Source organism: Oncorhynchus keta, unplaced genomic scaffold, assembly GCF_023373465.1.
Source record: "Oncorhynchus keta strain PuntledgeMale-10-30-2019 unplaced genomic scaffold, Oket_V2 Un_scaffold_1315_pilon_pilon, whole genome shotgun sequence".
Lineage (NCBI taxonomy): Eukaryota > Metazoa > Chordata > Actinopteri > Salmoniformes > Salmonidae > Oncorhynchus > Oncorhynchus keta.
In genome coordinates, this window is record NW_026290769.1 from 754133 (window position 1) to 772500 (window position 18368).

At 51.2% G+C, this 18368-nt stretch overlaps 1 protein-coding gene across 8 annotated transcripts in view; it reads right to left on the reverse strand.

Annotated features, from left to right (window-relative positions):
* Positions 1-18368, reverse strand: part of LOC118379683 (AP-4 complex accessory subunit RUSC1-like) — a 45623-nt gene that overhangs the window by 12207 nt on the left and 15048 nt on the right. For 5 of the 8 annotated variants that reach the window (XR_008127085.1, XR_008127084.1, XR_008127086.1 and 2 more), the window contains exons 2-6: positions 8914-10260; positions 2078-2200; positions 1722-1798; positions 1054-1071; positions 210-411 (exon numbers count right to left, since the gene is read on the reverse strand). Coding sequence is in view for 4 of the 8 variants with exons in the window: in XM_052513597.1 (XP_052369557.1) it covers positions 210-411; positions 1054-1071; positions 1722-1798; positions 2078-2200; positions 8914-10260 (1767 nt within the window). In the remaining 4 variants the exon portion in view is untranslated. The remainder of the gene's footprint in view (positions 1-209; positions 412-1053; positions 1072-1721; positions 1799-2077; positions 2201-8913; positions 10261-18368) is intronic. The other 3 variants (XM_052513599.1, XM_052513598.1, XM_052513600.1) reach the window with 3 other exon arrangements.

The following is an 18368-nucleotide window of genomic DNA, read 5'->3' on the forward strand; positions in this document are numbered from 1 at the left end:
ACATGATGTCTGGGAGGGTGAGAGAGATACACATTGGAGAGAGGGAAAGAGGAAGAGAGATATTGAGAGATTGGCTATGTACTTCCATCATGTCTGAGAAAGAGAAATAGAGAGAGATGGATATAGAGAGAGATATGTAAATAGATGGAAAGGCAGGGGGTATAACAACCACAGCCCTCCTATGCTGTCTATGCTCTCTTGTAACCCACCTCTGTACTGCGCTCCAGAGTTCCTACCTGGCCTGGTGGAGGCCTGGACCAGTCCCCAGGCTGAGTTTGGCCTCCTGCCCGAGATCAAATCACTCTGGTGGGGCTTGAGGCCGTCGGAGAGCAGGCTCCGCAGGGCGGGGCACAAACACTGCAGCACCAGCCGGCCCAGAGACGGATTCACACTGCTGTCTCCTGATAGAGCCTGGAAGGGGGAGGAGGGGAGGAGAAAGGAGAGTGGCAAAATAGAGGGAAGAGGGGATGAAGAGGGGAGGAGAGAGAGGGAAGAGAGGAGAGGGGAGAAATAGGGGAGGAGAGAGAGGGAAGAGAAGAGAGGGGAGAGGGAGGAGGGGAGGAGAGAGAGGTAAGAGAGGAGAGGGAGGAGGGGAGGAGAGAGAGGTAAGAGAGGAGAGAGGAGAGGGAGGAGGGGAGGAGAGAGAGGTAAGAGAGGAGAGAGGAGAGGAGAGAGAGGTAAGAGAGGAGAGAGGAGAGGGAGGAGGGGAGGAGAGAGGTAAGAGAGGAGAGGAGAGGGAGGAGGGGAGGAGAGAGAGGTAAGAGAGGAGAGAGGAGAGGGAGGAGGGGAGGAGAGAGAGGTAAGAGAGGAGAGAGGAGAAATAGGAGAGAACAGAGGGAGGTGAGGAGAAATAGAAGAGAGGAGAGGGGGAGAAATAGAGGAGAGAGAGGGAAGAAAGGAGAGGGTGTTATGGATAGGAGGAGAAGATAAATAGATAAGGATGAAAATAGAGAGATGGAGAAGAGAGAAATATGTGGGAAAGAGGATGGAGTTAGTACACAGAGGTTCTGACTACTGAGCCAAAGATAGAGATATCTGAAGACAACCCAGCACCTTGTTAATAGAGGCAGACTAGGGGAGAGGAAGAGGGACAGACAGAAAGAGACAGACAGATATGTCCTGTTATTCAATGGATGATTCATATATAGATATAGAGCCACTAACTGGCTGTTTGAGCCATCAAGTGTCACTAGTTATTAAATGACAATAATCTGAATCAACCACCGATGCTACAGGCCTACGTCTAGTTTCAGAGACACGGATACAGAAATCCTAGGAGGCAATGAAGTCTTTTGGGAGTTTGAGCTGGTTGATCTTCTTATGTCGGTCTATTTTTCACTTTGCCTGTCGGTATGGAAACCCTGTCATAGCAACAGCTTAGCAACAGCTGACAGTACGTCGTTAGGAGCGGTAGCTAGGGATTATAAACGCGGGGGTGGAGGTTTGTACTGATTGGATTACCTCCCCTGATCTAAAACCAAAATGTGAAATCGGAGGAAGATGATTGGCCCTATTGAAATGATTGATCCACAGAGGAGAAGCTGGGTTTGCTGCCAGCATCAGACAACAGCGAACAGTAGAGACAAACAGGCCCTCAGAAATACATCATTAAAGTACAGACATAATGAATAAAAACTCAAGCCCATTTTCCATATCTCACATAATGTGGTGTGTACACCATGTTACTGAAGAGACCGTGTTAAACATGGTGTTAAACTGACCTTCTGCACCAGGGTCCGTGAGGAGCTGAACTGAGCCAAAATGGCCTCCACTGCCACACTGACTGCACTGACCAGAGCTGTGGACGCGAGCAGTTAGACATACACACATCATTTCTCTAACAGTGTAAATGTACATGAATAAATGTACTGTATGTACTGTATATCACATAGACTGTATAGAAATATACATGAAGGCTATATATGATCCCGTGTGACTCAGTTGGTAGAGCATGGTGCTTGCAACGCCAGGGTTGTGGGTTTGATTCCCACGGGGGATCAGTATGAAAATGTATGTCACTCTGGATAAGAGCGTCTGCTAAATGATTCAAATGTAAATATATACAGGTATATCGTACCTCTTTTTTCCAGCAGGCACAGAGAGGACAGCCCTAGGCCTCTCAGAGGGGCCTTCACGTCATCGCCCATCCAGGAAGTCCCACCTCTCTGTACAGAGCTGGCAAATGAGACGCTACGAACCGCTGAGATTGACAGAGATAGAGGAAGGATCACTTACAACCTACTCTACGCTAATCTAATCAGTGATGGACTCAGACAGGAAGAGCAATGTTACTTGGTATTTCTGTGTTACTGTTTCAGTATTAGTGATATTAGTTGTTTTAGCAGTTAGTTAAAGCAGTGGTGTGGTACTATCAGTAGTAGTGTAGTAGTGATAGCATAGTGATAGCATACAGTGAGGGGGAAAAGTATTTGATCCCCTGCTGATTTTGTATGTTTGCCCACTGACAAAGAAATGATCAGTCTATAATTGTAATGGTGGTTTATTAGAACAGAATAACAACAACAAAAATACAGAAAAACGCAAGTCAAAAATTTTATAAATTGATTTGCATTTGAATGAGGGAAATAGGTGAGGTGTCTATTTCAGCACTCCATGCAACACAGACACACAACAGCATGGAGAGACAGACTGACAGACAGAGATATAGATATACAAACAGACAGAGACTACAGACAAACAGACTGACAGACGGAGATATAGATATACAAACTACAGACAAACAGACAGACTGATATTCATACAGACAGACAGACTACAGACAAACAGACAGACTGATATACAAACAGACAAACAGACAGACGACAGACAAACAGACAGACTGGTATACAAACAGACAGAGACTGAGATAGATATACACACTCAGACGGACAGACAGACTACAGACAGACAGACAGATTGACAGGGAGATAGAGATGTAGACAGACAGACAGACAGACAGACTACAGACAGACAGACAGATTGACAGGGAGATAGAGATGTAGACAGACAGACAGACAGACTACAGACAGACAGACAGATTGACAGGGAGATAGAGATGTAGACAGACAGACAGACAGACAGACAGACAGACAGACAGACAGACAGACAGACAGACAGACAGATAGATAGATAGATAAACAGACAGATAAACAGACAGGTAGACAGACGAGCAGGGTGTTAGACAGACAGACAGACAGACAGACAGACAGACAGACAGACAGACAGACAGACAGACAGACAGACAGACAGACGAGCAGGGTGTTAGACAGACAGGCGAGCAGGGTGTTAGACAGACTAACAGTGACAGACAGGCGAGCAGGGTGTTAGACTGACAGGCGAACAGGGTGTTAGACAGACAGGCGAGCAGAGTGTTAGACAGACAGGCGAGCAGGGTGTTAGACAGACAGGCGAGCAGGGTGTTAGACAGACAGGCAAGCAGGGTGTTAGACAGACAGGCGAGCAGGGTGTTAGACAGACAGGCGAGCAGGGTGTTAGACAGAGTGGCAGACAGGCGAGCAGGGTGTTCGACAGACTGACAGACAGGCGAGCAGGGTGTTAGACAGAAAGGCGAGCAGGGTGTTAGACAGACAGGCGAGCAGGGTGTTAGACAGACTGACAGACAGGCGAGCAGGGTGTTAGACAGACAGGCGAGCAGGGTGTTCGACAGACTGACAGGCGAGCAGGGTGTTCGACAGACAGGCGAGCAGGGTGTTAGACAGACAGGCGAGCAGGGTGTTAGACAGACAGGCGAGCAGGGTGTTAGACAGACAGGTGAGCAGGGAGTTAGACAGAGTGGCACACAGGTGAGCAGGGTGTTTGACAGACTGACAGACAGGTGAGAAGGGTGTTAGACAGACTGACAGACAGGTGAGCAGGGTGTTAGACAGACAGGCGAGCAGGGTGTTAGACAGACAGGCGAGCAGGGTGTTAGACAGACAGGTGAGCAGGGAGTTAGACAGAGTGGCAGACAGGCGAGCAGGGTGTTCGACAGACTGACAGACAGGCGAGCAGGGTGTTAGACAGACAGGCGAGCAGGGTGTTAGACAGACAGGCGAGCAGGGTGTTAGACAGACAGGCGAGCAGGGTGTTAGACAGACAGGCGAGCAGGGTGTTAGACAGACAGGCGAGCAGGGTGTTAGACAGACTAACAGAGTGACAGACAGGTGAGCAGGGTGTTAGACAGACAGGCGAGCAGGGTGTTCGACAGACTGACAGGCGAGCAGGGTGTTCGACAGACTGACAGGCGAGCAGGGTGTTCGACAGACAGACAGGCGAGCAGGGTGTTAGACAGACTGACAGGCGAGCAGGGTGTTAGACAGACAGGCGAGCAGGGTGTTAGACAGACAGGTGAGCAGGGAGTTAGACAGAGTGGCACACAGGTGAGCAGGGTGTTTGACAGACTGACAGACAGGTGAGAAGGGTGTTAGACAGACTGACAGACAGGTGAGCAGGGTGTTAGACAGACAGGCGAGCAGGGTGTTAGACAGACAGGCGAGCAGGGTGTTAGACAGACAGGTGAGCAGGGAGTTAGACAGAGTGGCAGACAGGCGAGCAGGGTGTTCGACAGACTGACAGACAGGCGAGCAGGGTGTTAGACAGACAGGCGAGCAGGGTGTTAGACAGACAGGCGAGCAGGGTGTTAGACAGACAGGCGAGCAGGGTGTTAGACAGACAGGTGAGCAGGGTGTTAGACAGACAGGCGAGCAGGGTGTTAGACAGACAGGCGAGCAGGGTGTTAGACAGACAGGCGAGCAGGGTGTTAGACAGACAGGCGAGCAGGGTGTTAGACAGACAGGCGAGCAGGGTGTTAGACAGACAGGCGAGCAGGGTGTTAGACAGACTAACAGAGTGACAGACAGGTGAGCAGGGTGTTAGACAGACAGGCGAGCAGGGTGTTCGACAGACTGACAGGCGAGCAGGGTGTTCGACAGACTGACAGGCAAGCAGGGTGTTCGACAGACTGACAGGCGAGCAGGGTGTTAGACAGACAGGCGAGCAGGGTGTTAGACAGACAGGCGAGCAGGGTGTTAGACAGACAGGCGAGCAGGGTGTTAGACAGACAGGCGAGCAGGGTGTTTGACAGACTGACAGACAGGTGAGAAGGGTGTTAGACAGACAGGCGAGCAGGATGTTAGACAGACAGGCGAGCAGGGTGTTAGACCGACAGGCGAGCAGGATGTTAGACAGACAGGCGAGCAGGGTGTTAGACAGACAGGCGAGCAGGGTGTTAGACAGACAGGCGAGCAGGGTATTAGACAGACAGGCGAGCAGGGTGTTAGACAGACAGGTGAGCAGGGAGTTAGACAGAGTGGCAGACAGGCGAGCAGGGTGTTCGACAGACAGGCGAGCAGGGTGTTAGACAGACTGACAGACAGGTGAGCAGGGTGTTAGACAGACTGACAGACAGGCGAGCAGGGTGTTAGACAGACAGGCGAGCAGGGTGTTAGACAGACAGGCGAGCAGGGTGTTAGACAGACAGGCGAGCAGGGTGTTAGACAGACAGGCGAGCAGGGTGTTCGACAGACAGGTGAGCAGGGTGTTCGACAGACAGGTGAGCAGGGTGTTAGACAGACAGGTGAGCAGGGTGTTCGACAGGGGGAGGGAGTGTGTGTGAGAGAGAGCAGGGTGTTAGACAGGGGGAGGGAGTGTGTGAGAAAGAGCAGGGTGTTAGACAGGGGGAGGGAGTGTGAGAGAGAGCAGGGTGTTAGACAGGGGAGGGAGTGTGAGAGAGAGCAGGGTGTTAGACAGGGGGAGGGAGTGTGTGAGAAAGAGCAGGGTGTTAGACAGGGGGAGGGAGTGTGAGAGAGAGCAGGGTGTTAGACAGGGGAGGGAGTGTGAGAGAGAGCAGGGTGTTGGGACAGGGGAGGGAGTGTGAGAGAGCAGGGTGTTAGACAGGGGAGGGAGTGTGAGAGAGAGAGCAGGGTGTTAGACAGGGGAGGAGTGTGAGAGAGAGCAGGGTGTTAGACAGGGGGAGGGAGTGTGTGAGAGAGCAGGGTGTTAGATAGGGGGAGGGAGTGTGTGAGAGAGAGCAGGGTGTTAGACAGGGGGAGGGAGTGTGAGAGAGAGCAGGGTGTTAGACGGGGGAGGAGTGTGTGAGAGAGAGCAGGGTGTTAGACAGGGGGAGGGAGTGTGTGAGAGAGTGCAGGGTGTTAGACAGGGGGAGGGAGTGTGTGAGAGAGAGCAGGGTGTTAGACAGGGGGAGGGAGTGTGTGAGAGAGAGCAGGGTGTTAGACAGGGGGAGGGAGTGTGTGAGAGAGTGCAGGGTGTTAGACAGGGGGAGGGAGTGTGTGAGAGAGAGCAGGGTGTTAGACAGGGGGAGGGAGTGTGTGAGAGAGAGCAGGATGTTAGACAGGGGGAGGGAGTGTGTGAGAGAGAGCAGGGTGTTAGACAGGGGAGGGAGTGTGGGAGAGAGAGCAGGGTGTTAGACAGGGGAGGGAGTGTGAGAGAGAGCAGGGTGTTAAACAGGGGGAGGGAGTGTGAGAGAGAGCAGGGTGTTAGACAGGGGAGGGAGTGAGAGAGAGAGCAGGGTGTTAGACAGGGGAGGAGTGTGTGAGAAAGAGCAGGGTGTTAGACAGGGGAGGGAGTGTGAGAGAGAGCAGGGTGTTAGACAGGGGAGGAGTGTGAGAGAGAGCAGGGTGTTAGACAGGGGAGGGAGTGTGTGAGAAAGAGCAGGGTGTTAGACAGGGGAGGGGTGTGAGAGAGAGCAGGGTGTTAGACAGGGGGAGGTGAGAGAGAGAGCAGGGTGTTAGACAGGGGGAGGGAGTGTGAGAGAGAGCAGGGTGTTAGACAGGGGGAGGGAGTGTGAGAGAGAGCAGGGTGTTAGACAGGGGGAGGGAGTGTGAGAGAGAGCAGGGTGTTAGACAGGGGGAGGGAGTGTGTGAGAGAGAGCAGGGTGTTAGACAGGGGGAGGGAGTGTGAGAGAGAGCAGGGTGTTAGACAGGGGGAGGGAGTGAGAGAGAGAGCAGGGTGTTAGACAGGGGGAGGGAGTGTGAGAGAGAGCAGGGTGTTAGACAGGGGGAGGGAGTGTGTGAGAGAGAGCAGGGTGTTAGACAGGGGGAGGGAGTGTGAGAGAGAGCAGGATGTTAGACAGGGGGAGGGAGTGTGTGAGAGAGAGCAGGGTGTTAGACAGGGGGAGGGAGTGTGGGAGAGAGAGCAGGGTGTTAGACAGGGGGAGGGAGTGTGAGAGAGAGCAGGGTGTTAAACAGGGGGAGGGAGTGTGAGAGAGAGAGCAGGGTGTTAGACAGGGGGAGGGAGTGTGAGAGAGAGAGCAGGGTGTTAGACAGGGGGAGGGAGTGTGTGAGAGAGCAGGGTGTTAGACAGGGGAGGGAGTGTGAGAGAGAGGGTGTTAGACAGGGGAGGGAGTGTGAGAGAGAGCAGGGTGTTAGACAGGGGGAGGGAGTGTGTGAGAGAGAGCAGGGTGTTAGACAGGGGGAGGGAGTGTGAGAGAGAGCAGGGTGTTAGACAGGGGAGGGAGTGTGAGAGAGAACAGGTTGTTAGACAGGGAGGAGTGTGTGAGAGAGTGCAGGGTGTTAGACAGGGGGAGGGAGTGTGAGAGAGAGCAGGGTGTTAGACAGGGGAGGGAGTGTGTGAGAGAGCAGGGTGTTAGACAGGGGGAGGGAGTGTGTGAGAGAGAGCAGGGTGTTAGACAGGGGGAGGGAGTGTGTGAGAGAGAGCAGGGTGTTAGACAGGGGGAGGGAGTGTGTGAGAGAGAGCAGGGTGTTAGACAGGGGAGGAGTGTGAGAGAGAGAGAGCAGGGTGTTAGACAGGGGAGGGAGTGTGAGAGAGCAGGGTGTTAGACAGGGGAGGAGTGTGTGAGAGAGAGCAGGGTGTTAGACAGGGGGAGGGAGTGTGTGAGAGAGAGCAGGGTGTTAGACAGGGGGAGGGAGTGTGAGAGAGAGCAGGGTGTTAGACAGGGGGGAGTGTGTGAGAGAGAGCAGGGTGTTAGACAGGGGGAGGGAGTGTGTGAGAGAGAGCAGGGTGTTAGACAGGGGAGGGAGTGTGTGAGAGAGAACAGGTTGTTAGACAGGGGAGGGAGTGTGTGAGAGAGTGCAGGGTGTTAGACAGGGGGAGGGAGTGTGTGAGAGAGAGCAGGGTGTTAGACAGGGGGAGGGAGTGTGTGAGAGAGCAGGGTGTTAGACAGGGGGAGGGAGTGTGTGAGAGAGAGCAGGGTGTTAGACAGGGGAGGGAGTGTGAGAGAGAGCAGGGTGTTAGACAGGGGAGGGAGTGTGTGAGAGAGAGCAGGGTGTTAGACAGGGGGAGGGAGTGTGAGAGAGAGAGAGCAGGGTGTTAGACAGGGGGAGGGAGTGTGTGAGAGAGCAGGGTGTTAGACAGGGGGAGGGAGTGTGTGAGAGAGAGCAGGGTGTTAGACAGGGGGAGGGAGTGTGTGAGAGAGAGCAGGGTGTTAGACAGGGGAGGGGGTGTGTGAGAGAGAGCAGGGTGTTAGACAGGGGGAGGGAGTGTGTGAGAGAGAGCAGGGTGTTAGACAGGGGGAGGGAGTGTGTGAGAGAGAGCAGGGTGTTAGACAGGGGGAGGGAGTGTGTGAGAGAGAGCAGGGTGTTAGACAGGGGGAGGGAGTGTGAGAGAGAGAGAGCAGGGTGTTAGACAGGGGGAGGGAGTGTGTGAGAGAGAGAGAGCAGGGTGTTAGACAGGGGAGGAGTGTGTGAGAGAGAGCAGGGTGTTAGACAGGGGAGGAGTGTGTGAGAGAGAGCAGGGTGTTAGACAGGGGGAGGGAGTGTGTGAGAGAGAGCAGGGTGTTAGACAGGGGGAGGGAGTGTGTGAGAGAGAGAGCAGGGTGTTAGACAGGGGGAGGGAGTGTGTGAGAGAGAGCAGGGTGTTAGACAGGGGGAGGGAGTGTGTGAGAGAGAGCAGGGTGTTAGACAGGGGGAGGGAGTGTGTGAGAGAGAGAGCTCTTACTCAGCGTGGGCGGCAGCGGCGGAGCCTGGATGAGTTTTGGGGTGTCGGAGGTTTTCCTGGGGGGAATAGGGGGGTAGAGGAAGGGGTAGTAGAGGGGGGCGGCCAGGGCAGGGAGGGTGTGAGAGCGGGGGAACAGGGGTGAGCTGAGGCAGGATGCGTCCAGGCCCGGAGGGGGGGCTCCAGAGCGATAGGGGGGATCGAGAGCCCCGATGGGGGAGAGGCGGGGTGGGGCACCCCTGTGGATGGGACAGTTTTTGGGGTGGTAGAGGTACCAGGTAGGGAGGGGAGGGAGATCTTTAGAGGTTCTGCTCTGGCCAGGGTGAGAGGTGTGTGTGTGTGTGTCAGTGCGACCAAGGGAACCGACAGTGTGTGTTTTGGCATATGCCATCATCGTCGCGTCAACGTTTTTATATGGGGTGGTGCAGCCTTGAGTGTGTGTGTCATTGCTGACGAGTGTGTCTGAGCCGGTGTGAGGCTGTTTATCAGTGACGTTAGCGGTGCAGTAGAGGGAGTCAAAGTCAGTGATGGATTCAGAGACAAAGCCATACTCCAGCCTTTCTTTAGTCTTGGACTCATTCACATAACGATACAAACTATCAATGTTGCTCTTGAAGTCCTTTCCAAAACGATGTGCAGAGTCTAGGCCTCCATCCTTCTTAAAATAGTCACTATATCCAGAATCAATATCATTCTCAGAATAAGTTCCATGGCTGTCTTCATTTATATCTGTGTGAGTGTATGGTGTAGCAAAGGGGTTAGATAACTGGGTAGTGTAGGGGTTAGGGGTCGTGGACTGGGTAGTGTAGGGGTTAGGGGTCGTGGACTGAGTAGTGTAGGGGTTAGGGGCCGTGGACTGGGTAGTGTAGGGGTTAGGGGTCGTGGACTGGGTAGTGTAGGGGTTAGGGGTCATGGACTGGGTAGTGTAGGGGTTAGGGGTCGTGGACTGGGTAGTGTAGGGGTTAGGGGTCGTGGACTGGGTAGTGTAGGGGTTAGGGGCCGTGGACTGGGTAGTGTAGGGGTTAGGGCCTATGGCTGTGGACTGGGTAGTGTAGGGGTTAGGGCCTATGGCTGTGGACTGGGTAGTGTAGGGGTTAGGGGCCGTGGGCTGGGTAGTGTAGGGGTTATGGCCTATGGCTGTGGACTGGGTAGTGTAGGGTTTAGGGCCTATGGCTGTGGACTGGGTAGTGTAGGGGTTAGGGCCTATGGCTGTGGACTGGATTTCAGTGTGGCTGTGAGGTTGGGTCCTGGGGACTGGTCTCGTATGAGTACCACAGTATCCTGGGCGGTAAGGGTGGAGGAAATAGGAGGAGGGCTGGGAGTGGGCCAGGGAGAGAGGGGGTGAGGACACTGCCCAGTCAAAAGGGGCAAAGGGGAGAAGGGAGAGGAGTATGAGTAACAGGGGCAGGTTGAGGTGGAAATGGGGATTTGAGGTGGACAAGGGGGGCATTCAGGGGTAGGAGTGTGAGTAAGTGGTGTGTGTAGGTAGGGGGGCAGGTAGGGGTAGTTGGGGGCAGGTAGGGGTAGTTGGGGGCAGGAGGCGGTAGTTGGGGGTAGGTAGGGGTAGTTGGGGGTAGGTAGGGGTAGTTGGGGGCAGGTAGGGGTCGTTGGGGCAGGTAGGGGTAGTTGGGGTCAGGTAGGGGTAATTGGGGGCAGGTAGGAGCAGGTAGGAGAGGTCAGGGGTAGTTGGGGGCAGGTAGGGGTAGTTGGGGGCAGGTAGGAGCAGGTAGGAGAGGTCAGGGGTAGGTAGGGGTAGTTGGGGGCAGGTAGGGGTAGTTGGGGGAAGGTAGGGGTAGTTGGGGGCAGGTAGGAGCAGGTAGGAGAGGTCGGGGGTAGGTAGGAGCAGGTAGGAGAGGTCGGGGGTAGGTAGGGGTAGTTGGGGGCAGGTAGGAGCAGGTAGGAGAGGTCAGGGGTAGGTAGGGGTAGTTGGGGGCAGGTAGGGGTAGTTGGGGGCAGGTAGGGGTAGTTGGGGGCAGGTAGGAGCAGGTAGGAGAGGTCGGGGGTAGGTAGCAAACAGGAGGAGAGGTCAGGGTAGGTAGGGGTAGTTAGGGGGCAGGTAGGGGTAGTTAGGGGGCAGGTAGGGAGTTGGGGGCAGGTAGGAGCAGGTAGGAGAAAGGTCAGGGGTAGGTAGGGGTAGTTAGGGGCAGGTAGGGTAGTTGGGGGCAGGTAGGGGGTAGTTAGAGGGAAAAAGGTAGGGGTAGTTAGGGGCAGGTAGGAGCAGGTAGGAGGTCGGGGTAGGTAGGGGTAGTTGGGGGAAGATAGGGTAGTTAGGGGGCAGGTTGGAGCAGGTAGGAGGTCAGGGGCAGGTAGGGGTAGTTAGGGGAAGATAGGGGTAGTTAGGGGGCAGGTAGGAGCAGGTAGGAGAGGTCGGGGTAGGTAAGGGGTAGTTGGGGAAGATAAAGTGAAGTTAGGGGCAAGGTAGGAAGGTCGGGGTAGGTAGGGGTAGTTAGGGGAAGTAGGGGTAGTTAGGGGGCAGGTAGGAGCAGGTAGGAGAGGTCAGAGTAGGTAGGGGTAGTTGGGGGAAGATAGGGGTAGTTGGGGGCAGGTAGGAGCAGGTAGGAGAGGTCGGGGGTAGGTAGGGGTAGTTGGGGGAAGATAGGGGTAGTTGGGGGCAGGTAGGAGCAGGTAGGAGAGGTCGGGGGTAGGTAGGGGTAGTTGGGGGAAGGTAGGGGTAGTTGGGGGCAGGTAGGAGCAGGTAGGAGAGGTCGGGGGTAGGTAGGGGTAGTTGGGGGAAGATAGGGGTAGTTGGGGGCAGGTAGAAGCAGGTAGGAGAGGTCGGGGGTAGGTAGGGGTAGTTAGGGAAAGATAGGGTAGTTGGGGGCAGGTAGGAGAGGTCAGGGGTAGGTAGGGGTAGTTGGGGGCAGGTAGGAGCAGGTAGGAGAGGTCGGGGGTAGGTAGGGGTAGTTGGGGGAAGGTAGGGGTAGTTAGGGGGCAGGTAGGAGCAGGTAGGAGAGTCAGGGGGTAGGTAGGGGTAGTTGGGGGAAGGTAGGGGTAGTTGGGGGCAGGTAGGAGCAGGTAGGAGAGGTCATGGGTAGGTAGGGGTAGTTGGGGGCAGGTAGGAGCAGGTAGGAGAGGTCAGGGGTAGGTAGTGTTAGTTGGGGGCAGGTAGTGTTAGTTGGGGGTAGGTAGTGTTAGTTGGGGGCAGGTCGGGGCAGTTGGACAAGCGAAAGCGGAGAAGAGGAGAAGGTAAAGGAGAAGCAGAGCCATGGACAAACGTTGGAAGGACGGATGGGATAGAGGGATGAGAACAAGGAGAGGAGCAAAAGTGTATGTTGCAAATAAATTGGGAAGAGAGAGAGATGGAGAGAATGTTAGTGTCTGTTGAGAGAAGAATGCAATGTACACCAGTAGATCCCCACCACAACATGCAGTAACGCAGTACACCACCCAGTACCCACACAACAACATACAGTATGTCCAATAGTCTGACCCAACAGACACACACAGACTGACCACAATACATTACAGAGTCAATGGAGGTGGTTCATGAACAGAGGAGTCAGTTCAGGTTTAGAGAAACCTTTCTCTTTCGTTTCCTACTCTCACAGTCGTTCACTATTATTTCAACCCCGCCTATACAGTAGTGGTATGCTGTCCTCTCTCTCTGTGCAGTAGTGGTATGCTGTCCTCTCTCTCTGTACAGTAGTGGTATGCTGTCCTCTCTCTCTGTACAGTAGTGGTATGCTGTCCTCTCTCTCTGTGCAGTAGTGGTATGCTGTCCTCTCTCTCTGTACAGTAGTGGTATGCTGTCCTCTCTCTCTGTACAGTAGTGGTATGCTGTCCTCTCTCTCTGTGCAGTAGTGGTATGCTGTCCTCTCTCTCTGTACAGTAGTGGTATGCTGTCCTCTCTCTCTGTACAGTAGTGGTATGCTGTCCTCTCTCTCTGTACAGTAGTGGTATGCTGTCCTCTCTCTCTGTGCAGTAGTGGTATGCTGTCCTCTCTCTCTGTACAGTAGTGGTATGCTGTCCTCTCTCTCTGTACAGTAGTGGTATGCTGTCCTCTCTCTGTACAGTAGTGGTATGCTGTCCTCTCTCTGTACAGTAGTGGTATGCTGTCCTCTATCTTCACCTTCTCTCTCTCTCTTTTTCTTTCCCTCTCTCTCTCTGTACAGTAGTGGTATGCTGTCCTCTCTCTCTCTGTACAGTAGTGGTATGCTGTCCTCTCTCTCTCTCTGTACAGTAGTGGTATGCTGTCCTCTATCTTCACCTTCTCTCTCTCTCTTTCCCTCTCTCTAGCAGAGAAAAGTACTGTTGGTTACGCTGAGTCAGGCTATGGAGAGTTCTGTTCCTGCCTGGCTGCGCACTGTCTATCTCTCTGTCTCCTTGGAGATGATTGGATAATAGCCTATGCTGACTAGAAGTCCATTCTGCACAAAAATACATTGTCTCATGTAATATCACCGTGACAGAGAGAGAGGCTACACAGAGCGTGTTAACTACCATACCTTGGTTTAGCCTTGAGTTGATCTGACTGTCTCTCAGATGCAGCCACGCATTACACTTCCTGGTTTATTTTGTGCTACTGTGAAATAAGTCTCTGCCATTGGTTGGTAGATGGAGCCCCTCCTCTTTGGTTCTTAAAGCTGTACATGCATACGTGACAAATAGTCTGGTCTGAATTGTATTATTTGTTTACAGTCTGTGGGTAGAAATTGGCCCTAGGATAAGTTTATCCTACTGCTGTGACGAGCTGACCACACATAACTCTTGGCTTTTACATACACACAGAGGGAAGCACACTACACACACACACACATACATTCAACATTTCTCCTGAAATGTACATTGTGACTTTGATTAGAAAAATAACAAATATATATTTCAGACAATAATCACATAATGAAATGACTTGTAACAATGTAAATTGTTATCAAAACAATAAAGCTGTGAAGTTGAAATACAAATGAATAGAGGTATTCAGCCCTTCAGCCTATGGAACTAAGAACTAGAGGTCGACCGATTAATCGGAATGGCCGGTTAATTAGGGACAATTTCAAGTTTTCATAACAATTGGTAATCGGCATTTTTGGACACCGACCATGGCTGATTACATTGCACTCCACGAGGAGACTGCGTGGCAGGCTGACTACCTGTTATGCGAGTGCAGCAAGGAGCCAAAGTAAGGTGCTAGCTAGTAAGGTGCTAGCTAGCATTAAACTTATCTTATAAAAAACAATCAATCTTAACATAATAACTAGTTAACTACACATGGTTGATGATATTACTAGTTAATCTAGCTTGTCCTGCGCTGCATATAATCAATGCAGTGCCTGTTAATTTATCATTGAATCACAGCCTACTTCGACAAACGGGTGATTTAACAAGTGCATTCGTGAAAAAAGCACTGTTGTTGCACCAATGTGTAACAAACCATAAACAGCAACGCCTTTCTTAAGATCAATACACAAATACAGTGGGGCAAAAAAGTATTTAGTCAGCCACCAATTGTGCAAATTCTCCCACTTAAAATGATGAGAGAGGCCTGTAATTTTCATCATAGGTACACTTCAACTATGACATACAAAATTTGAAAAAAAATCCAGAAAATCACATTGTAGGATTTTTTATGAATTTATTTGCAAATTATGGTGGAAAATAAGTATTTGGTCACCTACAAACAAGCACGATTTCTGGCTCTCACAGACCTGTAACTTCTTCTTTAAAAGGCTCCTCTGTCCTCCACTCATTACCTGTATTAATGGCACCTGTTTGAACTTGTTATCAGTATAAAAGACACCTGTCCACAACCTCAAACAGTCACACTCCAAACTCCACTATGGCCAAGACCAAAGAGCTGTCAAAGGACACCAGAAACAAAATGGTAGACCTGCACCAGGCTGGGAAGACTGAATCTGCAATAGGTAAGCAGCTTGATTTGAAGAAATCAACTGTGGGAGCAATTATTAGGAAATGGAAGACATACAAGACCACTGATAATCTCCCTCGATCTGGGGCTCCACGCAAGATCTCACCCCGTGGGGTCAAAATGATCACAAGAACGGTGAGCAAACATCCCAAAACCACACGAGGGGACCTAGTGAATGACCTGCAGAGAGCTGGGAACAAAGTAACAAAGCCTACCATCAGTAACACACTATGCCGCCAGGGACTCAAATCCTGCAGTGCCAGACGTGTCCCCCTGCTTAAGCCAGTACATGTCCAGGCCCGTCTGAAGATTGGGAGAATATCATATGGTCAGATGAAACCAAAATATAACTTTTTGGTAAAAACTCAACTCGTCGTGTTTGGAGGACAAAGAATGCTGAGTTGCATCAAATGAACACCATACCTACTGTGAAGCACGGGGGTGGAAACATCATGCTTTGGGGCTGTTTTTCTGCAAAGGGACCAGGACGACTGATCTGTGTAAAGGAAAGAATGAATGGGGCCATGTATCGTGAGATTTTGAGTGAAAATCTCCTTCCATCAGCAAGGGCATTGAAGATGAAACGTGGCTGGGTCTTTCAGCATGACAATGATCCCAAACACACCGCCCGGGCAACGAAGGAGTGGCTTCGTAAGAAGCATTTCAAGGTCCTGGAGTGGCCTAACCAGTCTCCAGATCTCAACCCCATAGAAATCTTTGGAGGGAGTTGAAAGTCCGTGTTGCCCAACAACAGCCCCAAAACATCACTGCTCTAGAGGAGACCAGCAACAGTATGTGAAAACCTTGTGAGGACTTACAGAAAAGGTTTGACCTCTGTCATTGCCAACAAAGGGTATATAACAAAGTATTGAGATAAACTTTTGTTATTGACCAAATACTTATTTTCCACCATAATTTGCAAATAAATTCATTAAAAATCCTACAATGTGATTTTCTGGAATTTTTTTCTCATTTTGTCTGTCATAGTTGAAGTGTACCTATGATGAAAATTACAGGCCTCTCATCTTTTTAAGTGTGAGAACTTGCACAATTGGTGGCTGACTAAATACTTTTTTGCCCCACTGTATATATTTTTAAACCTGCATATTTAGTTAAAAGAAATTCATGTTAGCAGGCAATATTAAACTAGGGAAATTGTGTCACTTCTCTTGCGTTCATTGTACGCAGAGTCAGGGTATATGCAACAGTTTGGGCCGCCTGGCTCGTTGAGAACTAATTTGCTAGACTTTACGTAATTATGAAGTAACATTGAAGGTTGTACAATGTAACAAGAATATTTAGACTTATGGATGCCACCCGTTAGATAAAATACAGAACGGTTCCATATTTCACTGAAAGAATAAACATTTTGCTTTCGAAATGATAGCTTCCGAATTTGACCATATTAATGACCTAAGGCTCGTATTTCTGTGTGCTATTATATTATAATTAAGTCTATGATTTGATATTTGATATAGCAGTCTGACTGACCGGTGGTAGGCAGCAGCAGGCTGATAAGCATTCATTCAAACAGCACTTTACTGCGTTTTGCCAGCAGCTCTTCGCTGTGCATCAAGCATTGCGCTGTTTATGACTTCAAACCTATCAACTCCCGAGATTAGGCTGGCAATACTAAAGTACCTATTAGAACATCCAATAGTCAAAGGTATATGAAATACAAATGGTATAGAGAGAAATAGTCCTATAAATACTACAACCTAAAACTTCTTACCTGGGAATATTGAAGACTCATGTCAAAAGGAACCACCAGCTTTCATATGTTCTCATGCTCTGAGCAAGGAACTGAAACGTTAGCTTTTTCACATGGCACATATTGCACTTTTACTTTCTTCTCCAACACTTTGTTTTTGCATTATTTAAACCAAATTGAACATGTTTCATTATTTATTTGAGGCTAAATTCATTTTAATGAAGTATTATATTAAGTTAAAATAAGTGTTCATTCAGTTTGGTTGTAATTGTCATTATTACAAATATATATATAAAAATTGGCCGATAAATCGGTATCAGCTTTTTTGGTCCTCCAATAATCTGTATCGGCGTTAAAAAATCATACCTCTACTAAGAACCACTCTAAAGGTAGCCTACAGTATGAATCTCAGCCATTCTGGGAAGGGGAGAACAGTCTGGAAAAAAGAAAGATGGAAGATAGAGGAGAAAGGAGTGAGTGAGAGGTCAAGGACAGAAGAGAGACAGGAGGAGGTAGGCAACAAAACATGAACCAATGACTCACCAGATAGTGGAGAGAGAGAGGGCATGATAGAGGGAAGGGGAGACCGAGAGAACAGGCTACAGTCTATACACAGTGAAAGGGATAGAAAGAAAATGAGGGAGGAGGAAAGAGACAAAGAGGAAGAGAGATATACAGAGAAAGAGAGCAAGAGGGAGAGAGAGAGGGAGATGGGGAGAGAGAGAGGGAGATGGGGAGAGAGAGAGGGAGATGGGTAGAGAGAGAGGGAGATGGGTAGAGAGAGAGAAGGAGATGGGGAGAGAGAGAGGGAGATGGGTAGAGAGAGAGGGAGATGGGCAGAGAGAGAGAAGGAGATGGGGAGAGAGGGAGATGGGGAGAGAGAGAGGGAGATGGGGGAGAGAGAGAGGAGATGGGTAGAGAGAGAGGAGATGGGTAGCAGAGAGAGAGAAGGAGATGGGGAGAGAGAGAGGAGATGGGGAGAGAGAGAGGGAGATGGGTAGAGAGAGGGGAGATGGGTAGAGAGAGAGGGAGATGGGTAGAGAGAGAGGGAGATGGGTAGAGAGAGAGGGAGATGGGTAGAGAGAGAGGGAGATGGGGACAGTAGAGAGGGAGATGGGTAGAGAGAGAGGGAGATGGGGAGAGAGAGGGAGATGGGGAGAGAGAGAGGGAGATGGGGAGAGGGAGATGGGGAGAGAGAGATGGGGAGAGAGAGATGGGGAGAGAGAGAGGGAGATGGGGAGAGAGAGATGGGGAGAGAGAGAGGGAGATGGGGAGAGAGAGATGGGGAGAGAGAGAGGGCATGATAGAGGGAAGGGGAGACCGAGAGAACAGGCGACAGTCTATAAACAGTGAAAATGATAGAAAGAGAATGAGGGAGGAGGAAAGAGACAAAGAGGAAGAGAGCTAGAGGAGAGAGAGGGAGATGGGGAGAGAGAGAGGGAGATGGGGGAGAGAGGGGGAGATGGGCAGAGAGAGGGGAGATGGGTAGAGAGGGGAGATGGGTAGAGAGAGAGGGAGATGGGGAGAGAGAGAGGGAGATGGGTAGAGAGAGAGGAGATGGGTAGAGAGAGAGGGAGATGGGAGAGAGAGAGAGGGAGATGGGTAGAGAGAGAGAGATGGGTAGAGAGAGGGAGATGGGTAGAGAGAGAGGGAGATGGGTAGAGAGGAGGAGATGGGAGAGATGGAGAGAGATGGGGGAGGGAGATGGGGAGAGAGTGGGAGATGGGGGAGAGAGAGTGGGAGATGGGGAAGAGAGAGTGGGAGATGGGGAGAGAAGTGGGAGATGGGGAGAGAGTGGGAGATGGGTAGAGAGAGAGAGTGGGAGATGGGTAGAGAGAGAGGGAGATGGGTAGAGAGGAGATGGGTAGAGAGAGAGAGAGA